General features: G+C 33.9%; 1 protein-coding gene across 1 annotated transcript in view; it reads right to left on the bottom strand.

The window, feature by feature from the left end:
- Positions 1-9,933: 9,933 nt before the first annotated feature.
- Sema3c (semaphorin 3C) overlaps positions 9,934-25,204 on the bottom strand; it is a 149,112-nt gene continuing 133,841 nt past the window's right edge. The window contains exons 15-18 of the mRNA XM_020178631.2: positions 23,781-23,938; positions 18,085-18,152; positions 16,107-16,237; positions 9,934-12,875 (exon numbers count right to left, since the gene is read on the bottom strand). Coding sequence (XP_020034220.2) covers positions 12,462-12,875; positions 16,107-16,237; positions 18,085-18,152; positions 23,781-23,938 — 771 coding nt within the window. The 3' untranslated portion in view covers positions 9,934-12,461. The remainder of the gene's footprint in view (positions 12,876-16,106; positions 16,238-18,084; positions 18,153-23,780; positions 23,939-25,204) is intronic.

The following is a 25,204-nucleotide window of genomic DNA, read 5'->3' as shown; positions in this document are numbered from 1 at the left end:
ACTTCCAGGTTTCAGAGAAGTTGGGCAGCCAACAGGACACTGATGGAAAGTATTGAGGTGGCAGAGATTTCAACCAACAAATGGAGAGCAAGAGAGCAGTGGATGTTTTTCCTTTATTAAGATACATGGTGTCAGTCATCCCTCAGGCTTCCCTGCAGGCATGTGGGTTGGTATATTTCAGGGAAATGCCTACAAAAGGGAGACTTTATTTCTATGACTCTGATGTTGAACATTAGACTTTATCATTGTTAGTGGCTATGGTGTGTGTCAGATTTACAGTGAGTAAGATGAGAAACAAGTGGGCTACCCTGGAAACCACACAGGAAGGGAAGTTTATAGTAAGCCAAAGGTGATGATGTATGACTGTCTAAAAATTGACAGACTTAAAAATGGATGCCATGACAACTACATTAAACAAACTTATGATAAGTAATCTTTCACTTCTTTAACGTCATTGACTTTTAACTTGTCTCTCATTTTGGATTCATCTGGAAAGAAGCCAGTGCAGCATTAGTGAATCAATGTAAATGTTTGCCTTTCATCTTTCCCTTTTTAAATACATCTTCTCCTCAGTCTTCTTACATTGATTAACCTATCTCAAAAATCAATGACAGACCATGTTTACTTCATTGATTATTCCATTCACATGTATAGATATCTAACTGGATCTTAGAATTAATCAGTGAATCTTTTTCTGGAGTGTTTATTTTCTCATCCCTACACAAATTAAAAAGTCCTTCCTCTTCCATATTAATGTATCCAAATCCTAAAATACACAGTGCATTCCAAACTCCTGCTTGCAGCACAAAGCCTTCCCCAGTTACCACAGAGAAATTCCTTTCTCTACTCTTATTATGTGGGCAATATAACACTACCAGGCAGAGGTAGTTTTTCAGTCCTAGTCCAGAAGCCTGCTACTTGTAGCAATGATGAACCTACTTTCCTACCTACAAAATTCATGTAAATATTCTATGAGATAAGTATCATGGTGAGTAATAGATGAAAGAATAAATAGGGCTTAAATAGCACAGTAGTAGAACAATGTAGATTTTTAATCATATTCTCTTGCTGCCCTTGTGATATAGATTAAATTGTTTTATTGATGTTTAAATGTAATCTTGAATTATTAAATGTTTGTAATTGGGTTAGGTGCCTCTTATTGAATAGAGTTGTTATTGTTTCTTATATGAGGATACATAGCATTTTAGTTGTTTGTTTGATAAGTTTTGTGTGTTCTACTTACCATAATGAAAATTCTACAGATTTTCAAATCAATAACTATTCATGTTCTGAAATGTGTATTGTATAGTATATAGTATCTATACTAATCATTCAATATTAGCATCTATAAGGATGCATGATATACTATCAACAAATGAGGACTCTGAATCCATTCCACCAGTTTATTAAGCAGTGAATTAACGAGTATGTGACTGGCACTGTCCTAGATACCAGGAATAAAAACTGATTGAGATATGAAGCTTATGCTTTAGTTCTCTTATTTTATATGAAAATAATGGGTTTTGTGTAATAAACAGGCTGAGTGTTACAATGTAGCATGGACCAAGCCATATATGGACCAAGCAGAAATGAACAAAAGACAGAAGACTTCACAGAGCTGTGCTGCGTTTTTATTTTTATTTTTATTTTTTTAGAGAATGTATTTCAAGTCAGTCTGTAAAAGGTTTTCATGGCTTCTCCCAACCAAATGGAAAAGAAAAACAAGTGTTGACAATCTCAAAATATGTGAAACACTCCCTCTGCTGTTCATTGGCTATAACTATTTTTTCATAATGCCAGGCCCTAGTTTTTGTAGTGGTACTGGTGGTGGTGGTGGTGGTGGTAGGGACAGTGGAGGTTAGGACTCATTAAGTAGAGGCAAAGACAATTCATCTCTTCTTCCTTCTTTCTCTTCCTCAAGTTCATCTTCCATAAGTATTTCTAGCCCCAAGTATTCATAATTATTCTGTTCTTGAAAAGGGAACTAGATTCTCTTCCATTTTCAGTCCTCACTGCCAACTTCTGGTGAAGTCATGTTAATTAAGGCCATTTCTAGAAAGTTTCCCTACTTTGACATGGCAAAGAAAACAGCAATGTAGGGAAGGGGTCCACTGTAAGAAGTTATAACAGTCCTGGAATCTCTACCTCAATGCTGACCCCAGACCCCTAATTAAAGGTGCGTTCTCACATAAATGGAAGTATGAGTTTCATTCTTTAGAAAAAGAATATCTCATCATAAACTCCATTTTCTATGTCTTCCTCATTCACTTGGACAGCTTGTTTCTAAATGAAGGAATAAAGCACATCATTTCCCTAGTAAATAAAAACAGGGCTGTTAGGGCAGCTGGGCTTTGCAAAGAGTTGTTCTAATTCTGCTGTGTTGCCTCTGTAAGTTATTTATTGTGACCTTTCATCAGTAGAGATGCTTGTGTCCTCAGTGTTTAGAGCCACTGCCCATGGGCCAACAGCTTGTCCTAATACATCCGCACAGCTTGTCTCTAACCATCCTTGGATTTTCATTCCTGGTTTTGGTCCCTAATATTGAAACTTAACCGTTTCTTCTCTTGGACATTATTAAGTGGTAAATATCTCCTGACAGTCTCTGCATATTCTAGCTCTAGGACCACCACATCTCTAGCTCTCTTCTTGATCTCTGTTTGTGCTCATTTTTCCTTTGTGGAGCACATGTATCCCACCTTCTTTGCCCCAGGCAATGAACATCTCACCCTTTCTTCCTAAAAGTGCACTCCAGGAGAAATTATTACAAGAAGTTTATACCATTGGGTGAATGGAAGTCAACACAACACTAGGATCTCTTTTAGATTCCTAGTTGGTTGTTCTGTTTTCTTTATTTTTTGATCTTGACTCTAAAGTATAGCCAGAAATTGTTACACTGAATGTAAATCACCCACTTAAATCACTTCAATGACTTTATAACCCTTAAAAGAAAACTAAACTTCCTACCATGGCCACCAAGACCCAAGTGACTTGTTTTTTCTACCTTAGAGTCCAGTCTCATACCTCTGGTCTGCTTTCTCATGTATACCAGCCACATAGATTTTCTTTTGTTTTCCTCAAATCTGCCAGAATTGTTTCCACCTTAGAGCTTTTAACTAGTGTTTTCCTCTCCTTAGAAGACCCCTCTCCAGTTGAATACATGATCCTTTTACCTTCCTTTAGTTTTTATCATAGCATGTATCTCAACTCAACCTATTACATAATGATCTGCTCATTTAATTTTCCCCTTTAGAAAGCAGTATTATAACAGACTTTGCTCTTTTCTCTGACCTTGTAGCCTAAACTGATGCCTGCTACATAATAAGTGCTCAGTAAATATTTGGTGAAATAATCATGATATATACAGCATAGAGTTGTGGTAATAAAAATAGCCATTTTACATTAGGTAAATTCTAAGCACTTCACATGAATTATCTCAATTGACAGTACTCCCATCAGATTGATATGAGGATAATCTTAGACATGAAAATTTAAAAGCTAATGAGATAAAAAGCCAAAGCTAGTCATTCTGACTTCTTGGCCTAAACTAGATGATACTGAGGGCCCTGCAAATCATATTACAAAAGCTACTATTTATGAAATCTGTCCCAATGATCTTATTTTCCTAATGGATATTCCTGAGGGATACTACATTTTGAGGCACATAGCTGCTTAAAGATTGAAGCCAGACTCTGTCTTTCATACTTTTTGATCTTTAGGGATCATTTAACTTGAGCAAGTCTCTAAATACATCAGACCCTTGGCTTGCCACTTTTAAAATAGACTAATAGTATGCACTTAACATCCTATGGGAAGCAGACAATCATGTATAGTGAGTGTTTAAGTTCACATAGAAAATGCTCCAAAAATGCTCATTTTATGAGAATGGTGGTGGTAGAAGTTCTGATGGTATTATAACTGCTGATACTGTGAAGTCCCCAGCATGGTGTTCAGCTTACCTACCAGTATGAATTCAGACTCTGTGGATCATTCTTGCAGAGTTGCAAGGGCAGACGTTTCAGGAGGCTGTAGAATGGAGAACTGAGGAATCTTAAGAAAAGTCAAGTTCCTAACACTGAGGATGACAGCTAAACTCCAGGATGAATAAAATCAAAGCTCCATATTCTCTGAGTAACTACAAGGCTGCCAGGCAGTTGGAGAAAGAATTAGATTTCAATTTGAGGAAGCAGTGAATCAAGGATTAGTTTTTGGATTTGGAGGGGAAAAGTTTAAGGGAATGAAGGGGATAGAAGCATGGCTGAAATGCACTTGGTAGCAAGCATGAGCTCCTGGGTTCAATCTCCAGTAACACACACAGACACACACAAAGGAAAGACACAAAAAGTGCATGACATGACAACAATTACCAGATTTCAGCTACCCAGGACCAAGAGGGTAAAAAATAAGAACAATAGGATAACAAACTGTTAACTGTTAACTGAAGCTTTTAAATGAAGTCAAGAGGGTTAAGACAGTATGCAATAATAGCAGCAATTAAATTAATAGTAGTGAATCATGTGGCAGAAAAATTAAAAGTACCTTCAACAGAAAAATTATTTCACTTCACAACAACTCTATGAGGCCATTAATAGTATCCCCATTTTTTGGATACAGAGCCCAATCAGCAGAGAGGTTAAGTGATTCAAAGTCACTCAGTTATCAGAAGCTATAGGTGTCTGTTAAAGTAGAAGGAACAGAGAGTTATCCTGGAAAAACCATGGCGATGGCACCATGGAGCCAGAGAACCAATCAAAGGCACAGTTGTCAATATCTGCACACATATTGAGAAGAATGACGTTGAATTGCAAATCTTCTCATTAAGTTAAATTGTAAGAGAGAAGAATAATATTGTTGGCTCATTAATTAAAATAAAATCTGATGGTTGTGATGTGAGATACATTCTTCAATAGATATTTAATGTTAGAAAACCAGCACTACATTGGAATTCCTGCCATATCCACCTAACTATGTAAACACAATTGCTCACTGTTTTCATAGCTACAGAAATTAGGAAAGCATTTTGTTGAGCTTCATTTAATTCTCTCAAATAAGATTCATCTACAGGCAGCTTAATTAATGGAACAAAAAGAAGTTCCATCTATTCCATTATATGCTCTTTTTCTTTGGTTGTACTGGGGTTTGAGTTTAGGGTGCTTAAGAAGCACCCTACCATTTGAGCCAAGTCGCCAGACTTTTTGGTCTTATTTTTTAGAATACAGTATCACATTTTTGTCTGGGCAGTCTTGGACAGCAATTCACCTTTATACACTTCCCTGATAGCTGGGTTGATAAGTATGTACCTGGCTCACTGTTTGAGATGAGCTCTTGAGAACATTTTGCCTGGACTGGTCTCAAACTTGAATTACGAGGCTTAAAAAACTAAATAGATTTGCAATTTATTTTTATAATCCAGCAATACCACTCCCAGGGATATATACCCAAAGTAATGTGATTCAGGTTACTACAAAGGCACCTGTATACCCATGTTTATTACACCACTATTCACAATAGCCAAGCTACAGAAATATCCAAAATGAGCCAAATGGATTAAGAAAATGTAGTACTATACACAATGGAATTTTATTTAGCCACAAAGAAGAATGAAACTATGTCATTCAAAGGTAAATGGATGGAACTGGAGAACATCATCTTAAGCGAAGGTAAACAGGCTCAGAAGGCCAAAAATCACATGTTCTCCCTCATATGTGGATTATAGACCTAAAACAAATGCAGTAATATTATTGAACATGGGTCACACACTAAGAGGAGACCACACACAGGAGAAATAGGGAAAGGGAAGGAAACCAAAAACTTGAATGTGGTTGATGTACTCACTGTATAGGAGGCCACCATGGGAAGGGGACTAGGGAGTAGTGAAGAGGTCTGGTAGAGATGAACCAATTGGTGTTATAGTACATATATGCATGGAAACAACACAAGGACTCTCCCTGTAGAGCTATCTTTATCTCAAACTAGCAAAAACATCATGTTTTGCTTATTATCTTTTATGTTTTTTCCTCTACAAAATTGGAGAACAAGAGGGTGGAACAGGGTCTGCCTGGAGGTGGAGGGGAGCACAGAGGGTAGGAGAGGGGAGGTGGTGCAAATAATGTATACACATGTAAGTAAATGCAAAAATGATTTTAAAAAATGAGGAAAAAATAATCAAAAAAAAAAAAAAAAAGAAAGAAAGCTTGAATCACAATCTTCTCACCTTCTACCTCCTAAGTAGCTGGAATTATGGATTTGAGCCACTGGGCCTGGCTCTATTGTATGCATTTTCAATCAAGAGTTCACTTTTTCATGTTTAATAATTTTCAGAATTTGAAATATAGTTATGTTCTGTGGTTAAATTGTGGCAATTTATACATTTGATTTAATCAAAAAAGAAAAATATGAATACTTAGAATCTTATGGTTATAAAATATTTTAAATAAGAATGAAGCAAATATACATATTTTTGCTGCAGAGGTATATCATAGTAATCATTCAAAAACAGCATAACTATTATTTTAAAAGATCAAAATTTAATTACTGGAAATTATATCCTTTGCAACAACTTAAACTTAGAATAAAAATTCTATTTTAACTTAAAAATGAGTTAGCGGCTATGTAACTTTTCAAAAATCTCTTGTAGGCTGTTGGTGACTATGGTTGAAACCCTGTGTTGAAGCTCAAGGGAACATTCACTGGGGGGTCATCTTGGCTCCAGAGAGAAACAAAATAGAGACCTACCAGCATGGGAGATGCAGAGCACATCCAGACTGGGGGCCCTACTTTTTTAGCTCACGTCCAGGTTTGTGTCTTGGGAAGGTACAAAACTGTGGAAGTTCAAAACATACATACCCTACAGGTTTTAGGTGAGAGAGGCACAGGAGCTGTTTCCTGGCACGGGAGTTGTTTCCAGGAAACAGAAAAATTTCCGATTCCCTGAAGTGTGTTTGGTCATAGCTGAAAGCACACCTTCCTTGAACACATGATGCAGTAGGAACAAGGGAGAACTCAGAGGACACTTAGGTAGGAACTAATGGCAAAGTTAGAAAAATGATGTGGCCACAGAGCCAGTATAGATGAACAACATCAGATATCAATTGAGCTATAACATTTAACCATTCTGAAGTGTACAAGGCATTGTCATTCACATTGGTTGCATTCAAATTGACTTTAATCCAGTCTTTATTTTTTTTTTTTTTTGGTGGCACTGGGATTTGAGTTCATGGCTTCTTGCTTGCTAAGCAGGGACTTTATCCCTTGAGTCACTCCTCCTGATCTCAACTGAACTATTTAGATGCACAAGTAAAAGAGATAAATGCTCAAATAAAATAAATATTTTTGCCCTCCTTACTGAAAAATAATTGTATAGAGTATAAGAACTTCACACTTATTAATTTAATTCTCACAACACAATATGAAATCCATACTATAATTCCAATTTTAGTGAATGTAATAATTCATTGATAGGGATTAAGAAACATTTCCAGATTATACTATTTAGAAGTAGAGAAACTGGAACAGGAATTTGAAGCATAAATTGAGATTTGTTTTGGAGTAATAAATTGAATATAGCCATTTTTTGCATTTATGGGTGTACAACCCATGGATGCATACATCCTATATGTGAATATAAAGAAGTTGGCAAGAGTGCATTATATGTCTTAGGTTGTATGGCTTGGGTCAGTCACATCTCTGTCATTGTTTTCTGTGGCCCATTTTTCTGACTCATAAGACAAACTGTCAATATTAAATCATAGTTTACAACATTTTCTCATTAAAGACAGGACTTTAATCGTGTCATGTGGACTAGAAGTGAAGATGATTATAATTTATCCTCAAAATCAACACAAAGAAAACTTAAAGCATACAACTTCTTTTTCCTATTTAAAATGTAGGGATAACATTATTAAAAAACCTAAGAAAGCAGGAGGTTCTTTATATGCCATGAGCCAAGTGGTAGAGCACCCGCCTAGCAAGCATGAAGCCTTGAGTTCAAACCCCGGTACTGCCCCCCTTAAAAATCAAAGAACTTATCTTAAGGAAATGATAGTACTATTTTCAATATATGTATGGCCAAGGATCATACATATATTGAAAAATATTCAAAGAAACATAGGGACGACTTTTATTTTCATAATAATGCTATTATATGTCCATTTTGCCTTGCAGAAAAAATGAAATTTTTGACCACATAAGATCTTTGGATGACCTCTTTTTGTGTGAATAACTCAGAGGTGAAAAGAAAACACAAGGAATAGAAACCCACCATTTTTGATCTGAGGGGTTGTGAGGTAACCTTACATAGAATAAACAGTTTTAATGTGTTTGTTATAATGCCATTTTTAATAGCACTTTATGTAAGTAACACTCATAGCATAGCAACATAATAGCCCTGAGAAACACACAATTCAAACTATTTGAGAAGTAGGATTTTATGAGGTGAATAGACAAATACATTTGAGTCACTAGAATGAGGAGCATTTTGTTTTTAGTCTCAGAGTTCTTTCTTCTCTAGATACCTGTATAGCATGAAGGTAACATTACTATGAAGCCATAAAAATTATAATATATACCAGAGAGCTCTGAAGAAAATAATTTATTGACAATAAATTATTGTCAATAGTTCACCAGTTGGCCTGTTCAGAGAATCTTCTTTATTTGTTTTGATTTTGCAGAGGGATTTGGATTCTCATGCAAATATTGGTTAGTTAAAAGGATGGTAAGATAAACTATTAAGAAAAAAAATTGTTCTCCACAATGGTCTTCTACAGCTTTATTGTTATGCGTAGAATTCAATAAAATTCATCCTGTCTGGTGGTGCAAACATTTCTGCTTACTTAGTCTGCTTATTTCCTTGTCTACATTTAAGCTTTTTAATGGACTTAACTATGTGCAAAACAAAGCTTAAGGTCTCTTTTGACTTCAGCTAGCAGAACAGATGTGGGAAACTCATTGTTTTTCTCAAAAATTCCATTTAGGTAAGAGGCACAAGGCATCACAATTATTACAATTATTAAAACACATCAAATTATTTTAAAACTAAGGTTAAGTTGAAATATAAGTAAAGGAGACAGAGAGAAAAATGAGGCAGTTAGGAGTAGTATAAAATTATTGGTTTGGAAGGTTGTTCTGACAAATTTTAAATTTTGCTGATCCTTTTAATCTACTCACATTAATACAGATTGAAAAGTCAGAGGTAGACAGAAGAAAGCTATCGAATAGTTCTGTCACTCAGAACTATGAATTAATTTATGGTTTCTTTCCTGTCACTTTATCTGGTGAGGTGTTACCTGATCCACTCACTGACGGTTCCCCAACGGAATCACTGGCATTTAACTTGACATAGAACACATCTGAAAGATTCCATACTGTTCTAGCATGCTGTTATATTCTAAACAAAGAAAATATTATGACATTTATTGAATACTTATCATATAACATGCTTTTGCCTAGAACTTCCCTAGTATGAACTTACGGAGAATACTAAAGCAGAGAGAAGTATTAAAAACTTTCCCAAAATACGATAGTGAGCTTGGATTAAGTCTAGGTAGTTTGACTCCAAGGCTCATGAACTCCTAAACAATAATTTTAAAATAATGTGGACTAAATGTACATTGAACAGTTATATATAGACATGGATAGATATGCAATACTAGGGATAAAATGTGTCTCTATTTTCATATGTGTGCAATATTTTGGAAATACACACAAAAGACTGATGACACTGGATGACTTTAACTCTGGGACTTGAATGAAGGCTAATAGTATAAGAACAGCTGTCCATGTCTATCCTTCTGGAAGTTTTAAATCTTGAAACATGTACATGAGCTACTTTTTAAAAAATGGACAAATAAGTAAATTTTTGAAAAATTCTAAGAATTCAGTGGATGCTATTATATTAACAAATAAACTCTGCATTAAAAAGAAAAGTAAAAGACAACCTTAGGGGAAATTCAATATGTTTTATTTTGCTAGGTAAATGATTTCTTTAATATCCAATTAAATCTTGGTGTGTTAACTACATTTAGTTTGCTTTCTTACACAGAGTGAACACTTGCTGTAATGACAGTTTCATCATACTAAAATCTATTCACAAACCTACACCTTGAAAAAAGTGCACTTCTAGGAAATTTTATATACAATACAAATGAAAAATATGTTAAATCATTAAGTTGCCAAACTACACAAATTCAACCAACCAACCACCAATATTAAGTTTACATTAATGATATCTTTGACAAAGAAAATCTTCTTTACAAATTTGGCAGAATTCAAGAAGAATTTCTATATCTTTAAAAATAGTGAAAGTATACAATTTAATGATGGTTGAAATAGAAGGTATTAAATAGCACAAATAATATTATGAAGCTAAACACCATCATTGTTTATCAGTTTGGAAGAACATAAAGCAAAGGGAACTGTGTTAACTTGCCTTTAAATTTGGTACATACAATAGATTGATCATAAACACAAATACCTTGCTATTTGTCCAGGTAGAGGCGAATGTTAAGTGTAGGACTTTTAAGAAGGCAAGCCATTTGCAGAATAAACTGATTTAGAAGTTATCTTAGAATAACACACATTTGCACCTATAGCTTTTTAAAAATAAATTTGAGTGTTCTTTATGTTGTGCATTTTCACTGTTATTTTTGTCACACCAAGACTTCCTCTTACATTATTGAATTGTACCATTATTTAAATAATAAGTTATATTTTTTGATTTTGATTAATGACCACATTCATTTTGTCAAGGATTTTAGTTACTTTTTTCCCTTTGATGCTGGGGTCTTCTTCACACTAAGCATATATTCTACCACTGAGCCGTACCCCCAGTCTTGATTTTACTCCTTGAAGTTTTATATTGCAATATTCAAAAAGGTAATATATCTGCCTTGATTACCATCTTTATGAATTGTTAACTAGAAATAATGTTTTATATTAAATTTCATTAGTTATTTGGTGCAATTTCTATTTTTACCTGGAAGCATAACAAATATCTTAAAAGTAAATGAAACAAACATAAAAGTTGTATATATATTTTGTAAAACATGAGAATATGAAGAAGTTTCTCACATTTCTCCTATCTAATTTTTAATTTGGACAAAATAATTTTAGTATTGAATTTCTGTAATAAAACTATCCAAACTTATAATTAGAAGATAATTAATTTATCACTAAAGTTGCCACATTGATACTTACTAAGAACCGAACATGTATCAACATTGTTTTAAAAGAATGTTTGAATAACAAACAGTATAAATCAAATACAAATAAACAGACTAAAGCATGTGTAATATAATGTCAGAATCTTAAAGAATGTCTATTTTTTGTTTAATTATACTATTTTTCTTGCTTGATATATTGAGAACATCTCCATCACACACAATAATTATAAAACATTGAAATTTGGACGAAAATCAATATGACATGTGAAATTGAGTTTTTAAAAAGTGGCAGTTAATCACAGAACTTGGTTATTGTAGAAAATGAGCCACGTTTGTTTGGAAATCCTCTTGATAACTAATTTTCTATGTTGATTTTTTTTCCTTTTTGATGAATTCACCCTTCCCATGTAGAAGTTTGATACTTCGAAATGTTTTCTTCTTACATTGTTTAATTTGTCATGCAGAGTAGAAAATTAAAATCAAAACAGTGCTCAATTAAATAGTGTAAGATTATATTTGTCTACAATAACTTAAATTACTTCCAAAAAAGAAAGTGCTTTTGTTTACAAGACAATAAGATAACAATATACACCTAAATGTTTACTGATTCATCTCCCATCAAACATGTTTACGGTATGGATTATTCATTTCACCTACCAGAAATAAGAGAACAAAGATCAATGAAAGATATCAGCAACTGACAAATTTTACAATTTTAAAAAAGCAATACTATATTTTACGGAAGCATATTAACTAATCATTTTCTCCTTGTGAATCATTCATGTTTTTATACACTACTTAGATGCCCTCTTCCCTATCATTAATCTAGTCTACATTTCTTTTGATGGTCATTCTATCACATGCATTTACATGATGTTTACTACATGAAAGTTCTGAACTTGAATTTGTTTTCACATATAAAAACCATTGATGATTAGAAATTTAAACCCCTAAAGCAGGGAAAAATATCACAGGGTATAGCCCTCGCTCAATCGAGGGATGTAACAGTTCTACTTTTGTAGCCACCACATTGATTTTGAAGAAAAGATGAATAAAGATATAAATAAAATCTGGGTTAAGTTAAATATTTATATGCACCATGAGGACCATGACATGTCTAGTGCTAGTCAATATTATACAAAAAAATGCATGCTCACTTCAGTTCATGTCAAACTCACTTTAGGAGTGAGTAATCACCTTTTTGTCAGCTATTTCGCATGGGAAAAGTACAAGATTCTTTGCTCAGTATTTGATCGCTGAGGACAGAGCATTTGTTAGGGAGGCACAGGCCCTTGGAAGACACTATTATGACTCTGGCAATTGGTTCCTCCTGTTTCTGCTTTTCCGGCTGTTGATGAGAGCCTTCAGCTTGCCGTAGTCCCCTCTCATCTTCTTTGGTTCTTCTCCCTGGTGATGTTGCTGTCGAGTGTCTTTGCAGTACTGATTGATCATCTGCATTTCTGAGTGGCTGAATGCCCCCAAGATGTCCTTGGGGTGGAAGGACAGAGCCCTCACAGAGCTGGCCCAGGTCCACGGAGACCATTTGTCTGTCACAACGGCCACCATTTCTGAATCTAAAACTTTGAAGTTAATCTTGGCTATGGTCTGTTTGAAGCTGTTTTCAGTGGCAATGCAGTGATACAGGCCTTGGTCAGAATCTTGAACAGAGCGAATCAAGAGTCCTTGGGAAGTGGCTATGATTCTCTCATTCAGCTTAACCTGAAAGAGACACAAAGTTCTCAAAACTGAAGACTATACTTTCTAAAAAGGTATGACCAAATTTAGTGAAAACATTGAATTCAAATTAGCTTCATTCCCAGTAGACACAAATTTTTGGTTAATTGCACTGCTGTTTGTTCTTGTTACATATGAAAGATCTTGCAACATGATTACTGAATTGATTGAAGGGAGAGTGAAGGTATTACCTGTGTTCTAAAAATAAAGTACATTTTCTTTGGCTAGATTGAGCAAAGTAGCTTTCATCACCTATAAACACAGAATTTTGGTTGCTTTTGGAATCTGAACCACAGGCAATGTATATAAATGAAATTCATACATAATTTAAAATATCCATTTCATCTGAGAGTTCTTTCACTTTTACAAAAATATTAGCAAAAATATGGATCGATTATTAAAGAGTTGACATTTTTCACTTTCTAATGTGTGAGTATTTTAAATAAAGAATTATATGGGCAGAGCTCTGAATGTTTTCAAGGGTGCATTCAAAGTCACCACACACAAAAGTGAAAGCCAAAAAAAAAAAAAAAAAGCATAGTATCAAAAGAAGGGCAGTAGAATAAGATTATAAAAGAGAGAATCATAAGGAAGACGTAAGGAACAAAATTTTGACATTAATTTTTTGAGTTTGAGTATAGTTCAAAATAATTCACATACTAAAGAAATGGACTTAGGAATTAAAGAAAAGAAAGGCTTTCCTATTTGTGCAAAATTGAAAAAAGTTTCTTGAGGCCTATTTATAATACCCATAAAATATGGCCATAATATGTAGTGCAGTGTTTTCTTTCAATGATTTTTTCTGAGACAGGATCTCACCATGTGGCCCAGGCTGGGCTTGAACTCATGACCTTCCCACATCAAGCACTTCCCTTATGAGTGCTAGGATTACAGGTATGCACCATCATGCCCATCTCTAGCAATTACTTTTCTAAAATTTTACTTGGAGGATAAACTCCAGCTAATTAGAAGATATATTCTCACAAGTATGCAGATATTTGTTTACAAGAAGAAAGATAAGAAACAACTTAACTAGTAAACAGCATTAAAGCAATTACAGGTATGCTCATGCAACAGAATACTGTGTAGTCAAGAAGAAAACAGGGAGCTCCACATGTAGTGACTTGAAGGTGTGTGTGTGACTGGGGGACATATTTGGAGGGATATAAAATGACTAAATACATAACTCCTCTGAACTTGTATGCTCAGAAGTGGAAGTAAGTATCAAAGTGGAAGAGGATGTTTAGCTTTCACTTTATGCCATTCAGTGTGAACTATTGAATTCTGTCTCATGAGCTTTTATTAGTTATATTATTTTGTTTTTTACAGAGGTCAATTGTTACATATCAGTAATGTGAGAAATGTGTATATTTGCCTAAAGCAGTAAGAATAAGAGTAAATTTAATAAAATACTAATAGTTTAACTAAATTGACAATAAGTAGAATTATGTTCTTAAACCCTAAAAAGATACGTTTCATAGTTGTAATAGAATTAGCTTTATCATAATGTTAAATTATTATATTCTTGTGTCTTTAGGACTGAAAGAAGAATCAATACAGCAATATTTTTGTCTACATTCTTGAGTGCTCTGAAATAAAACATCAGAACTATCACAAATGAAATTGAATCCATACATTCCATTTGAAATTGTATTATTAACTTCTAGGACATATATTCATATTTGTATATTTATTATAAATGCATACATGTTTCTATTTAAGTTAATCTTAAATTATCAAACTATATTCATCTGTATATTATCTTATTGAACTTTTACTAAATAGAAGAAAGATAATTCCAGCTTGACTATTAATTAACCAATTCATGCACATACATATGGACTTTTCCAGAAAGACTGTTCATGTCTGTGTGTTCATGCTCCAACATAAGAACCCATTTCTGTATAGCAATCACCATCACACACTACAGCTTCTACCCTAAGTTACTTGTCAAGGTGATTGTCATTAAAGTCCACATCAATTCAAAATGATTTAAAATTTATTAGACTGTGGCTATTTCAAGAATTCCTTGATGACAAATTTTAAAGCTAAAAATAAATCTTGAATAAATAATTTATTTAAAATTACTTTTTTAAAGTATCAGAATTCTGAGGAAAGAAAGGTGTCCTGAAGTCCATCTGACCCATCTTTCCTTCAAACAATTAAATCTTTTGTAAGGAGTATCAGACTATGGTTTAATATTCCACTAACACAGGGTACACAATTCATTCCACAGCTCAAAATACTCTTGGATAGTCAAGTCTGGGAGTAGGAAAGTTTTATCTCCAATGGAGCAAGTATTGCAGTAACTTTGTATTCTATATCTCGTGATAGTGTGCAGTCTACATAACCTTAAGTAACTTAAACTGTAGAAACAAAATTGCCTACAGCAGAAGAACACACACAGATGCAGGAGGCTCCATCTTCCCTTTGACTGTATCAGCATTTACGCTGTACTAATAACACTTTAGTGTTATTTTAGAATGTCCTAAGGCTTTATAATCCACACACATGCATATTTTTTTCTTGTTTTTATTCATCAATGATGTCAATATTTTGGAATTCATTAATTATAATATATTACTCTGTGCCATTTTAGATCTCTTTTCTACAAACAGTTCTTTGCAATCAGTGAAAGGTTACAGTAGGTGTCTTTTTATTTGAAAATCTAAGATTTTCTTCCATATCAGTAAGTAAAGGCAACAGTCCCATAAATAATGACTCTATATATTACCTGAGTGAAATATGAGAGTTATGAATAATAAAGCAATGGAAACAGATATTGCACAGTGGAAAAATACACTTTGCCATAAAGGTAATGGTTCAATGTAATTTCTTGCTGTGGAAAATTGGACTATTTTTAAAGTCTCCTTTTATCTTATGAATCACACAAAGGTCTGTTGTGTGAGAACTTGGCCTCTGGATTTGCACATATCTTGTTTCTTTTACAAATGCATCCTTACATCAATATAACCACCTTCAAGGCCAAGTTCTTATTTCAATCACTGCATTATACAGGTGGGCAGGCAAAGAGAGGAGATCTAATTAATCCTTCAAGTCTAAGGGCAAAGGGTTTTATAGAAGGTAGCACTTGTCATGCCATCAAAAGGATGTCCCCACATCTCTCCTTTTTGTTGGCTCTGTACCTCACAAACGAGGTGATTTACTGTTCTGTTCCTAGGTCCTGATTGATTGCTGCTGTACTGCATCACTCACCTCTTTCCTCCTGTCTTTGTCTTTCTGTAGCAACCACTTGATAGATGCCTGTGGAGACTTGGGGGCACACTCCAGGAACGTGGTATTATTTTTTACTCCATACTGAACAATTTCAGCTGCATTTCTATACGCTGAAGAGCAAAAATTAAAGGAGACCGAGAGAACACAATAGAATTTAGAATTTAGAGCATACTCTTCTATAAGAATGTTTATCTACCTATAAAACTGTGATGAAATATGGCAGTTAGAAAGAAACAAGGATAATCATTTAATAAGCAAACTATTGTAATGCATTTGCCAATTTTATTTAATGTAAAGAAAAGGAGAGCAAGACTATAAAGTTAATTAAGGTGATGTTGATATAGTTAGTATGGTATGGAGGAAATAGAACAGAAAGAATGGTGTGGCTACCATGGGATGTCTTTGAAAGAAGAGGAAGCTGGTGTAAAATCTTGTGACTTCAGCACTACTGGTTGTGTGACCTCAGACAAGTTACTTGATCCCTCTTTGTGCCTTTATCTTACTCATTTCTAAAGCATGGGACATAAATGGGATATAATCTTTTGTACTTTTCAACAAAAGTATTAAATTAGATAAAGCACTTAGTGTAATCCTGTGGTAAGTAATTGTCATTCATATAGCAGGGAAAATAATGGACTCTCCTTTTAAAGTACCAACCAACTCAAATAATCATAAAAACACACTTAGCTCAGGTTCTGATCCAGAGTCAACAACAGTATTTGCTATTACCTTCTCTGCCTGTATTCTTATTACTCTGACAATTACCATTGTTAATGGGAACTGATATGCTTTTTTTAAATAGTCTGTGAATAGGGAAATGGCACCTGGATTTATTTCCTCAAGTACATATATGGAAGAATGAAGCAAAATCTTAATTTGTGCCTTGTAGTTGGGGAAGTTAGTAAATAAGAGTGCCATTCCTTACCACAGGAGAGCCCAGACCCAAGGCATTGGAGTCAGGAGTCTCAGTATTAATGTTTGAAAGCAATACATCTGTGGCACCTTCATGAGCCTGGAGGGGGTTCTGTTGGAGATACTTCTAGTTTATGGAGTTGAGGTGGAAGGAAGGGATTAATGGAGAAAGTTTAATAACATGGAATACAATCCATTTCCTGTTAGACAAGGAAAGAAGGAAGGGATAAGACTAATCTAAAACACAAGGCAGATGGTCAACAGTACCCAGGCCCATGCTCATAGCAGGATTATTCACTAGAGCCACAGGGCAAAAGAAATACAAATGTCCAGAAATGGATGAATGAATAGATGAAATGTGCTATATACATACAATGGAATATTACTCAGACTTAAATTGGAAGAAAATTCTGATATATCTTACAATGTGAATGACCTTAAAAACATCATACTAAATGAAAACAGTCACAAAAAGACAAGCTTTGTATGATTCCACTTATATGAGAGATATAAAGAGTCAAATGTATAAGAAATTCATTAAAAGTAGGATGGCTGTTGCTTGAGGAAGAGGGAATAATCACTTAGTGGAAAGAGAATCTGGGAGGATGAAAACTATCTGGCTGGCAAACATACTTAATGATATATAACTGCATAGTTTAAATGCTTAAAATCATGAATTTTACATTATTTCTTTTTCTATAATAAAGAGTACTATTCTTTGTGTTATTCCATAGTAAATTTTAAAAGTAATTTTTTTATACATAAAGAAAATAGTAGCTAAGAAAATCTACAATAACAGTTTGTATGAAAGACTCAACAAATGTACTGGAATTATATGTGTTCTCAGACATTTATTTTTCATGATTTTCAGGACTCACATAAATAACACTTCATTTAAAATTACCACAATAAATATTAAAAATTTTCATGATGCTTTATGGAGCTTTCAAATGAAAGGCTTGAGTCTAATACATTTCTGTTACTGAAATATGATACTGGCCATTGCTAGTGGTTACCCAGATGGAACACTGCCCACTTTCAATACCTTTCAGGTTAAATCCTCTGCACTGAGTCAGTGGATTTCCATGTCTTACATCTTGTCTTCGGCTCCTCCTAAAAGTACAGAAATATGTAAAAGAGATTTGAAATCATTGCCAATTGTGTCATACTAATGCATTCCATTTTTAAATTCACAACTTTTTGGTTGCATGTGATTTCATAAAAAATTAAAATTAAAATCGAGTCACATTTCTCACTCAATTGCACTAATGAGGTGGGTCCTCATCCGCATTTTATTTGAATGAATCCAGTCCCTCCCCATGGGACATTTACAATGGGATGGCCATGAATCTCTTAACATTTACCTTTCCTGGGTAAGTGCTACATTTTATAATTAATTGTGTAAATTATTTCATCCAGAATTTTATAAAATGATAGCTGCTAAAGTATATACTCAATAGTATTTTTCTTCTTGTAAAAGTTTGCCTTAAGTAAACATGTTTTCATTATAAAACCTAACATTTCTAACACTTTCCAGACGTATTTAAGCTTTTCTGAAATAAGTAACACAGAGATAAAACATGGACATTTAGTATAAAGTGAAATAACATTGTTGATTCGCTAGAATAAACATCCCTACTCCCAACTTTGTATTTTGAAAAATTTCAACTCCACAAGTAAGTGGATATATGAGTACAGGGAATGCTGGAATGACTCGATTCACAAATTATTTTATTTTCTACTTTTTCCTATGAAAGTACATATTGTTCATATACTGTGTATGCACATATATGAAAACTTTTAGAAAATAAGATGTAGACATTATATTAGTTCACTCAAATATTTAGCATGTACCCTCCAAGGCTAAATAATCTTCATATATAACAACATTATCTTACTGAAGAAATTAAAATTAATTTAATAATATCATCTAATCACAGTATACAAAAAATTTCCCTAGTCATCCTCAAAATACATGCAAATTGTATTTTAATTGTTTTATTGAATCTCAGATTCACTTTAATTTCAATTTCATTTCATAGAGTAACAGATCAAAGTAAAACAACTGAATGCAATGTGTCCTGGATACAAACATTGCTGAAAATAAGATGGAAAAGCACTCTTTCAATTTTGGGAGAATGGTACTAATTGTTACTGCCACTGCTGAAGAACAAATGTGAATGAGAATACCATTTAATAGGTTTAATTATAAAGTCTTAATATGTTTATACTTAAAGATAAATTATAATATTCAACCAGATACACAGAAATATTAAAGTCACACAGTGATTATTAAACTTACAAAATAAAATTAATGTCAAAATCATCAAAAAACTTAAAAACTTATTTTGATGTTACAGCAAATAGTAAATCGTTAGGTACATATACATACATTTATATTTATGTAAATATAGATATGCAAACATATCATTTAAGTGTTTCTTTTCTGAACAGTCACATGATCCTTATTAAATTACATATTTCTATACAACCTCACACACAAAATACTGCAAGTGTAATATGTTAGGAAATATGATTAATGTTATATTCTAGAATAGCTTCCATATCCAGTTTTTACTGTATTGCATTTGCTGTATTTGAAGTCACAGCATTATTTATGATCAGCCAATTTAAGAGCATATATTATGTGAGCCCTGAGTGGGGGTTCTTCTGCCTGACCTGGTCATTTCCAGTCTTTTTGACAGGCAGTATCATTCACAATGGCTAAATTTATTGTCCTGTGATCAGCACAACGTAATGGCTACTCATTGAAAGAATATAAATTTTCAAGCTGGGCAATCTGAATTTACAGTGTCAGCTTCCAGACATTCAAACAGAAACACATTATCCCTGCTTGGCTTAGATGATGAGATTGGCAAGAGCCTTTTGTGTGTGATTGCCTTGAAGGCATTCTGGAAGAATCACAAGGCATGCTGGTAGGCAGGCAGTATTGTGTTGCATGTAGGATCTGGATTTGATTCAAGTTGCCAATGTTTCATCCATGATAGTCAATTCCTTTGGATAAACAATGAAATCATTTTCTTCTTGTATAGAAAACATAATTACTTGAAGATTAAACTGATTATCTTGTCTCAAACTTTCTAACTACATGTCTTAAACTAGAGCAAATAACACTAGAAGCTAAATTGCAATACTTGATACAAATGAACAAATATTTAAGATACTGGAGTGGTACAAAAATGCTCATTTTGTTTACTGTGAGCCAAGCTCTTTCAGAAATAAAAGAAACAACTAAGCCAATGACACTCAAGAACTTCACTGTGTCAGCATATGGACTGCATTGATGTCTAACTATTACTGTACTTTTCTGATTCTTTCAAAGGACATAATTTTGAATTTCATTTTGAATTCCTCTAAGTGATATTTGTGAACCAGTTAGAGCAACCAGAATAAAACCAGGTAAGTTAACATTATTAAAGAAGGCCAATATGGAAAATATTCCAGATAATCATTTTCATCATTACCTTTTAATCTCTAGAGAAAATGAGTACTGTATATGGGAATAAGAAAAAAGGTTATTCAACAAGCATGTTTATATTCTGCTTAAGTGTAGGTTTAATTATAGTTGGAAATAATTTGGAGAATTAAAATAGTATATAGATATTTTTAGTGAAACTTCCAGTATGCTAGTCAAAGATGAATGTGGGTAGGCTCAGACATTCCATGTATATGTATCATTTCTGTCCAGCTCTTCATAGTAGAATTAAAAGAATTCTAGAGATAACCAAGACAGCTCTTTGAACAGTACTGCTTTCTTTCTCAACCCTGATGCATGATTTAATAATGATACTGTAATAGCAAACAAATGCAAGGTAGCTTCAATTCTTTGTTTATCAAAAAGACATGATTAAGTTCATGATTTGTCCCGGTAGGATGACAATGTACAATCTCCAGTTTAGTACATATCTTACAGAGGAAACTGGGGTTGCAATAGGTGGGAAAATGTGTAACATATTTCAACAGAAACTTCTATAATATAAAAAATATATCTAATATGCAATGATATTGGAAGGAAATTTACTTGAGAAATATTCTTTGTTTGCTGATTTAAAATGCTTGTTGTTCTAAGCCAAGGTCTTTATAGGAAAGGAGTATTGATCTCCAATTCCTTCAAATTACTTAAGAAGTTGATGGACTAATAAAGATTGCAGGAATATGGAGAGATTCAATTTTTAGTCCCCACATTACTTTCTTCTCGGGAAAGTGTAGTGCTTCAGCTTTCTTCAGCACTAAATCTGGTAAATAGATTGAAGATTACCTTCCAGGTATAAGAGATGCCAAGTATTAGAGCTTCTACCCAAAATTAGTGTATGGCCTTACAAATGCTTAGTTGTGGTAATTTTAAAACGTTGTTATCATATTTGTGAGTGTAAAACAAATATGGTTGAACAATTCAACAGAGGACACAAAAATAAAATTTTATTTGAGATTACATTTGGAATTTGTATCCCTCACACTGCTGACCATGATCAGATCTTTCCACCCACTGAAAATTACAAAAGATTGCATGATAATAAGTTTCCAAAATTCCATGTAAAAATCAAATGAAGCCATGGACCTCCTAACTCCTAATATGACAAAGGAAAACATTTTGTCTCCAAATACAGATACAAAGGACTCCTGGTTTAAATAGAGTTCTCTTCATATCTCATGTTTATAAATACTGAAGACCCTCACATGATCCAGCCTGGGCCACTCAGCTCTACTCCAGATTCATGCCTCTTAGTGCCTCTTATCTTCCTCACAGGAATAGCTCATAGACATCACAAAGTTAAAATCCTCTTTCTCCCCCTAATCTCTCCTTTCCCAGTCTTCACTTGATGTCTTTGTATTCCTAGTGCTCAGTTTTTAGACCTTGGATTAATTTTTTAGTTGTGTAACCTCCCACATCCAATATATCAACAGATTATATGAGCTCTACAAAAATCAGACAATCTTCTCTTTTTGCCACTGCTACTTCTTTCTTCATGTACAAACCACCATGATATCTCACCTGGGTTATTAGAGTAGCCTCTCGTTTTGCAGCTTTTACAGCCCCATACTACCCCAACTTCTTTTTTACTGCAAGGTTTCAAGGCAAGCCATATCCCACTAGTGAACTTTTTAAGCCGAAAGTCAAATAGTATCCTTCATGTGGTCAAAACCCTCAGTCACTTTTCCTTTTACTCTAAATAAAAGCCCTTCAATTATTTACAAAGTCCTACATCATCTGGTACTATGAGTTCATTTCTTCCTACCCTGCCCTTTCTCATTTCTAAAGCTAATATAATGAGTAGCCTCATTAACTTTGGTGCTGTTTCTTCAATGTTCTCTGGCATACTCCTGGAATGCTTTTCTCCCAGGTTATGCCCTGGTGCCTTTCCTCATCACATTCAAGTCTTTGTTCAAATACTATGACCTTGGTAATACCCTGCCTGACCACCCACACATTCAACATTGCAAACCTCTGCTTCCCACATGTTTTACTGACCTTCTCTACACTTCTCAAAATAATAGATCTACTAATATTTGATATATTAGTGGGTTTCTATTTGTTGTCTGTCTTCTGCCTTTAGAATATTTTATACCTGAAAGCAAGGATTTCTGTCTTTTATTGCTATTCTTTATTTCATATGCCTAACTAACTTTTACAACATGTCCAGAAAATATTTGGCCCATGATAAATATGTGTTGAATTAAGAGATAAAAGATCAAAATGTTCTTGATGTGTGCAAGTGCTAGGATAGGGTTATTTTAATCTGTCTACCGATAAATATATCTGGTAAAGAGAATATAAGCTATAAAACACTATCACCTCAATGATTTACTTTAAAGATCATTGGTAGTGACTCAAGTAGTAGAGTGCTTGCCTATCAAGCATGAGGACATGAGTTCAAACCCTAGTACCACAAAAGCAAAACAAAACAAAAAAACATTGGCGATCACAACTGAACTGCTTTCTCCCTTTGTTGACATAAATTTTTATAACTTTGGACGCTCATACACATCATGATTCATATCATAAGATGACTGAAAATAGCTATGCCCTCGACTGACCATGGACTCTCCATATTCTTTGTTATGCAATCAGTTCTTTACTGCTGATCCCTTCCAAGTTGATGCAGACTGACGCAGTGCTTCTTCCTGTCTTCCCTGGGATGAAAGGCATTCAGCCTCAGACAGCTCTTTTAACTGGACCAGTAACCACGTACTCACCACTCAAATAGAAAAAGCATGCTCACCAAGATTTAAAAAAAAAAAAGCAGGGCACCTTTCCTGGGACAAAGCTTCTGCAGCTAGAATGACACAAGTAGTTTCATTCTAGGTAATATTTGTTTTCATCATTTCTACTATTTTCTGTTAGATGGAGGATATGTACTTGACCATAAGGTTATTAAGCAGTATAAGGAAATCCTAGAATGTGTGATATAAGGATATACTGAAGCAAATAAAACAAAACAGAGACAAAAATTAGGCAGTGTGAAAATAAAGTTAAACGGTTTTTGAAATATTTGGTGGGTCCTGGGAGGGATAAGATTTCCAGAGGGGTACAAGAAATAAGAATCTTCAGTTATAAAGCATGACATTTTCTTCATTTAAAAACTGTATGTAACACTAAGCAGTTACTATTTTTGTGTCATTTTAAAAGAAATCAAGAATAGAACAGATTCTCATGATATGGGACACTTCTGCACTACCTGGTGACATGGACTGATCTTCGGTTGAATGTTCAGTACTCACCGTTTCCCAGTTGGGTAGAATCTAGAGCAAGAATGACCATCCCAGGCACAGTAAGGGTCCCTGGCCAGGCAGCAGTCAGCACAGGCTGTGCCATAGATGTGGCAGCGGTGCAGAGACACTTGGGAAAGCCCTTCATTGGAGCTCACATACAACTGTTGCTATAAGAGAAATAGTGATGATTTATTTCAGATGTAGAAGTTAAAAGAAGACTTTCAGCAGGAATGCATTATGCCCACAAACCCTTGGATTCATTTTGAACCAGACTAAAAATGAGAAGCAAAGCACACAAGGGTATAAAGCCAAAATAAATAGAATTTTCCTATGTTAATATGCCTATAACATTACCACTTTCCTGCTTTAAAAAAATGCTCAGAGCACCGTGAAGAATGGCAATGTGTTTTAGACATTGGGATTCATTGTTCTCTCAGATTGGAGCTAATATATTGCAGACTTAAATTATGATGTTTTCTTTTTTCTTTGAATGCTGTCTCTTAGCAAAGCACAAGGAAGCTTTCTTATTTTTCAAGTCTGGCAACATGTTACTTTGTAAATTTGAAAAAAAGTCAGGTTTAAAATAAAGGGTACTTTACATTTGGGAGAAAAAATATTAGTATTATATGAAATAAAAAGACATTTTGGTCATATGTCTTTGAAAGTAACATTATTTACTTATTGAAGCTATTTTAAAATTATTTAGGAGTATATCAGTATTTATATTTAAACATGTCATAAAATTTCTGCATGATCCACCAAACTTCACCACCCAAAGAAATTCATGAATAAGGATTTTATTCTCCTTCATTTGTAAAATGTTGAGAACTTATTGTGATATTGCTCCAACGCTTTTACTTATGCATAAAAATGTTCTCTGGAGTTGAAAGAATGTATTTCTAATTGGCACTCCTTCTATTCCAAAGGACTAATATTCATAATTCAAGTTTGCATAGAATTTCTAAGATTGGATTAGAATAGACGTGGATATGAGGGATTATTCACACCCCACCCATAGATGTGTAAACATTTAAGAATTGAACCTATGGGAGCACATTGGTCTACCAGGCTATGGAACTTTGCAGGCAGACTTCCTGGGCTCCAATGTCAGCTCAGTCCCAAATCTGCTGTGTAACTTTTCTGAATCTCAGTCTCCTTATTATTAAGATTAGCACAACATAGTACTCACCATACAGAATTTTGTAAGAAGATACATACTATAAGGAATACCCCATATAAAATGCTCAGAATAGTTTCTGATCTATAAATGCTTAATGACTTAATTATAATAGTAGAATAAAATACCAATTAACAAGTTATCAACCAATAAAATTTTAATTCTGATCAACTATCTCAACCATATCTTACTGTACTGTGTCTAATGTAATTATCTTATTCAGATCAAATGACTTAAATTGTGCCAAAATTGATTG

The sequence above is a fragment of the Castor canadensis genome, chromosome 2, assembly GCF_047511655.1.
Source record: "Castor canadensis chromosome 2, mCasCan1.hap1v2, whole genome shotgun sequence".
In the NCBI taxonomy this organism is placed as follows: Eukaryota; Metazoa; Chordata; class Mammalia; order Rodentia; family Castoridae; genus Castor; species Castor canadensis.
The sequence above is the reverse complement of the archived record's forward strand: the minus strand, read 5'-3'. Positions and strand labels throughout refer to the sequence as shown.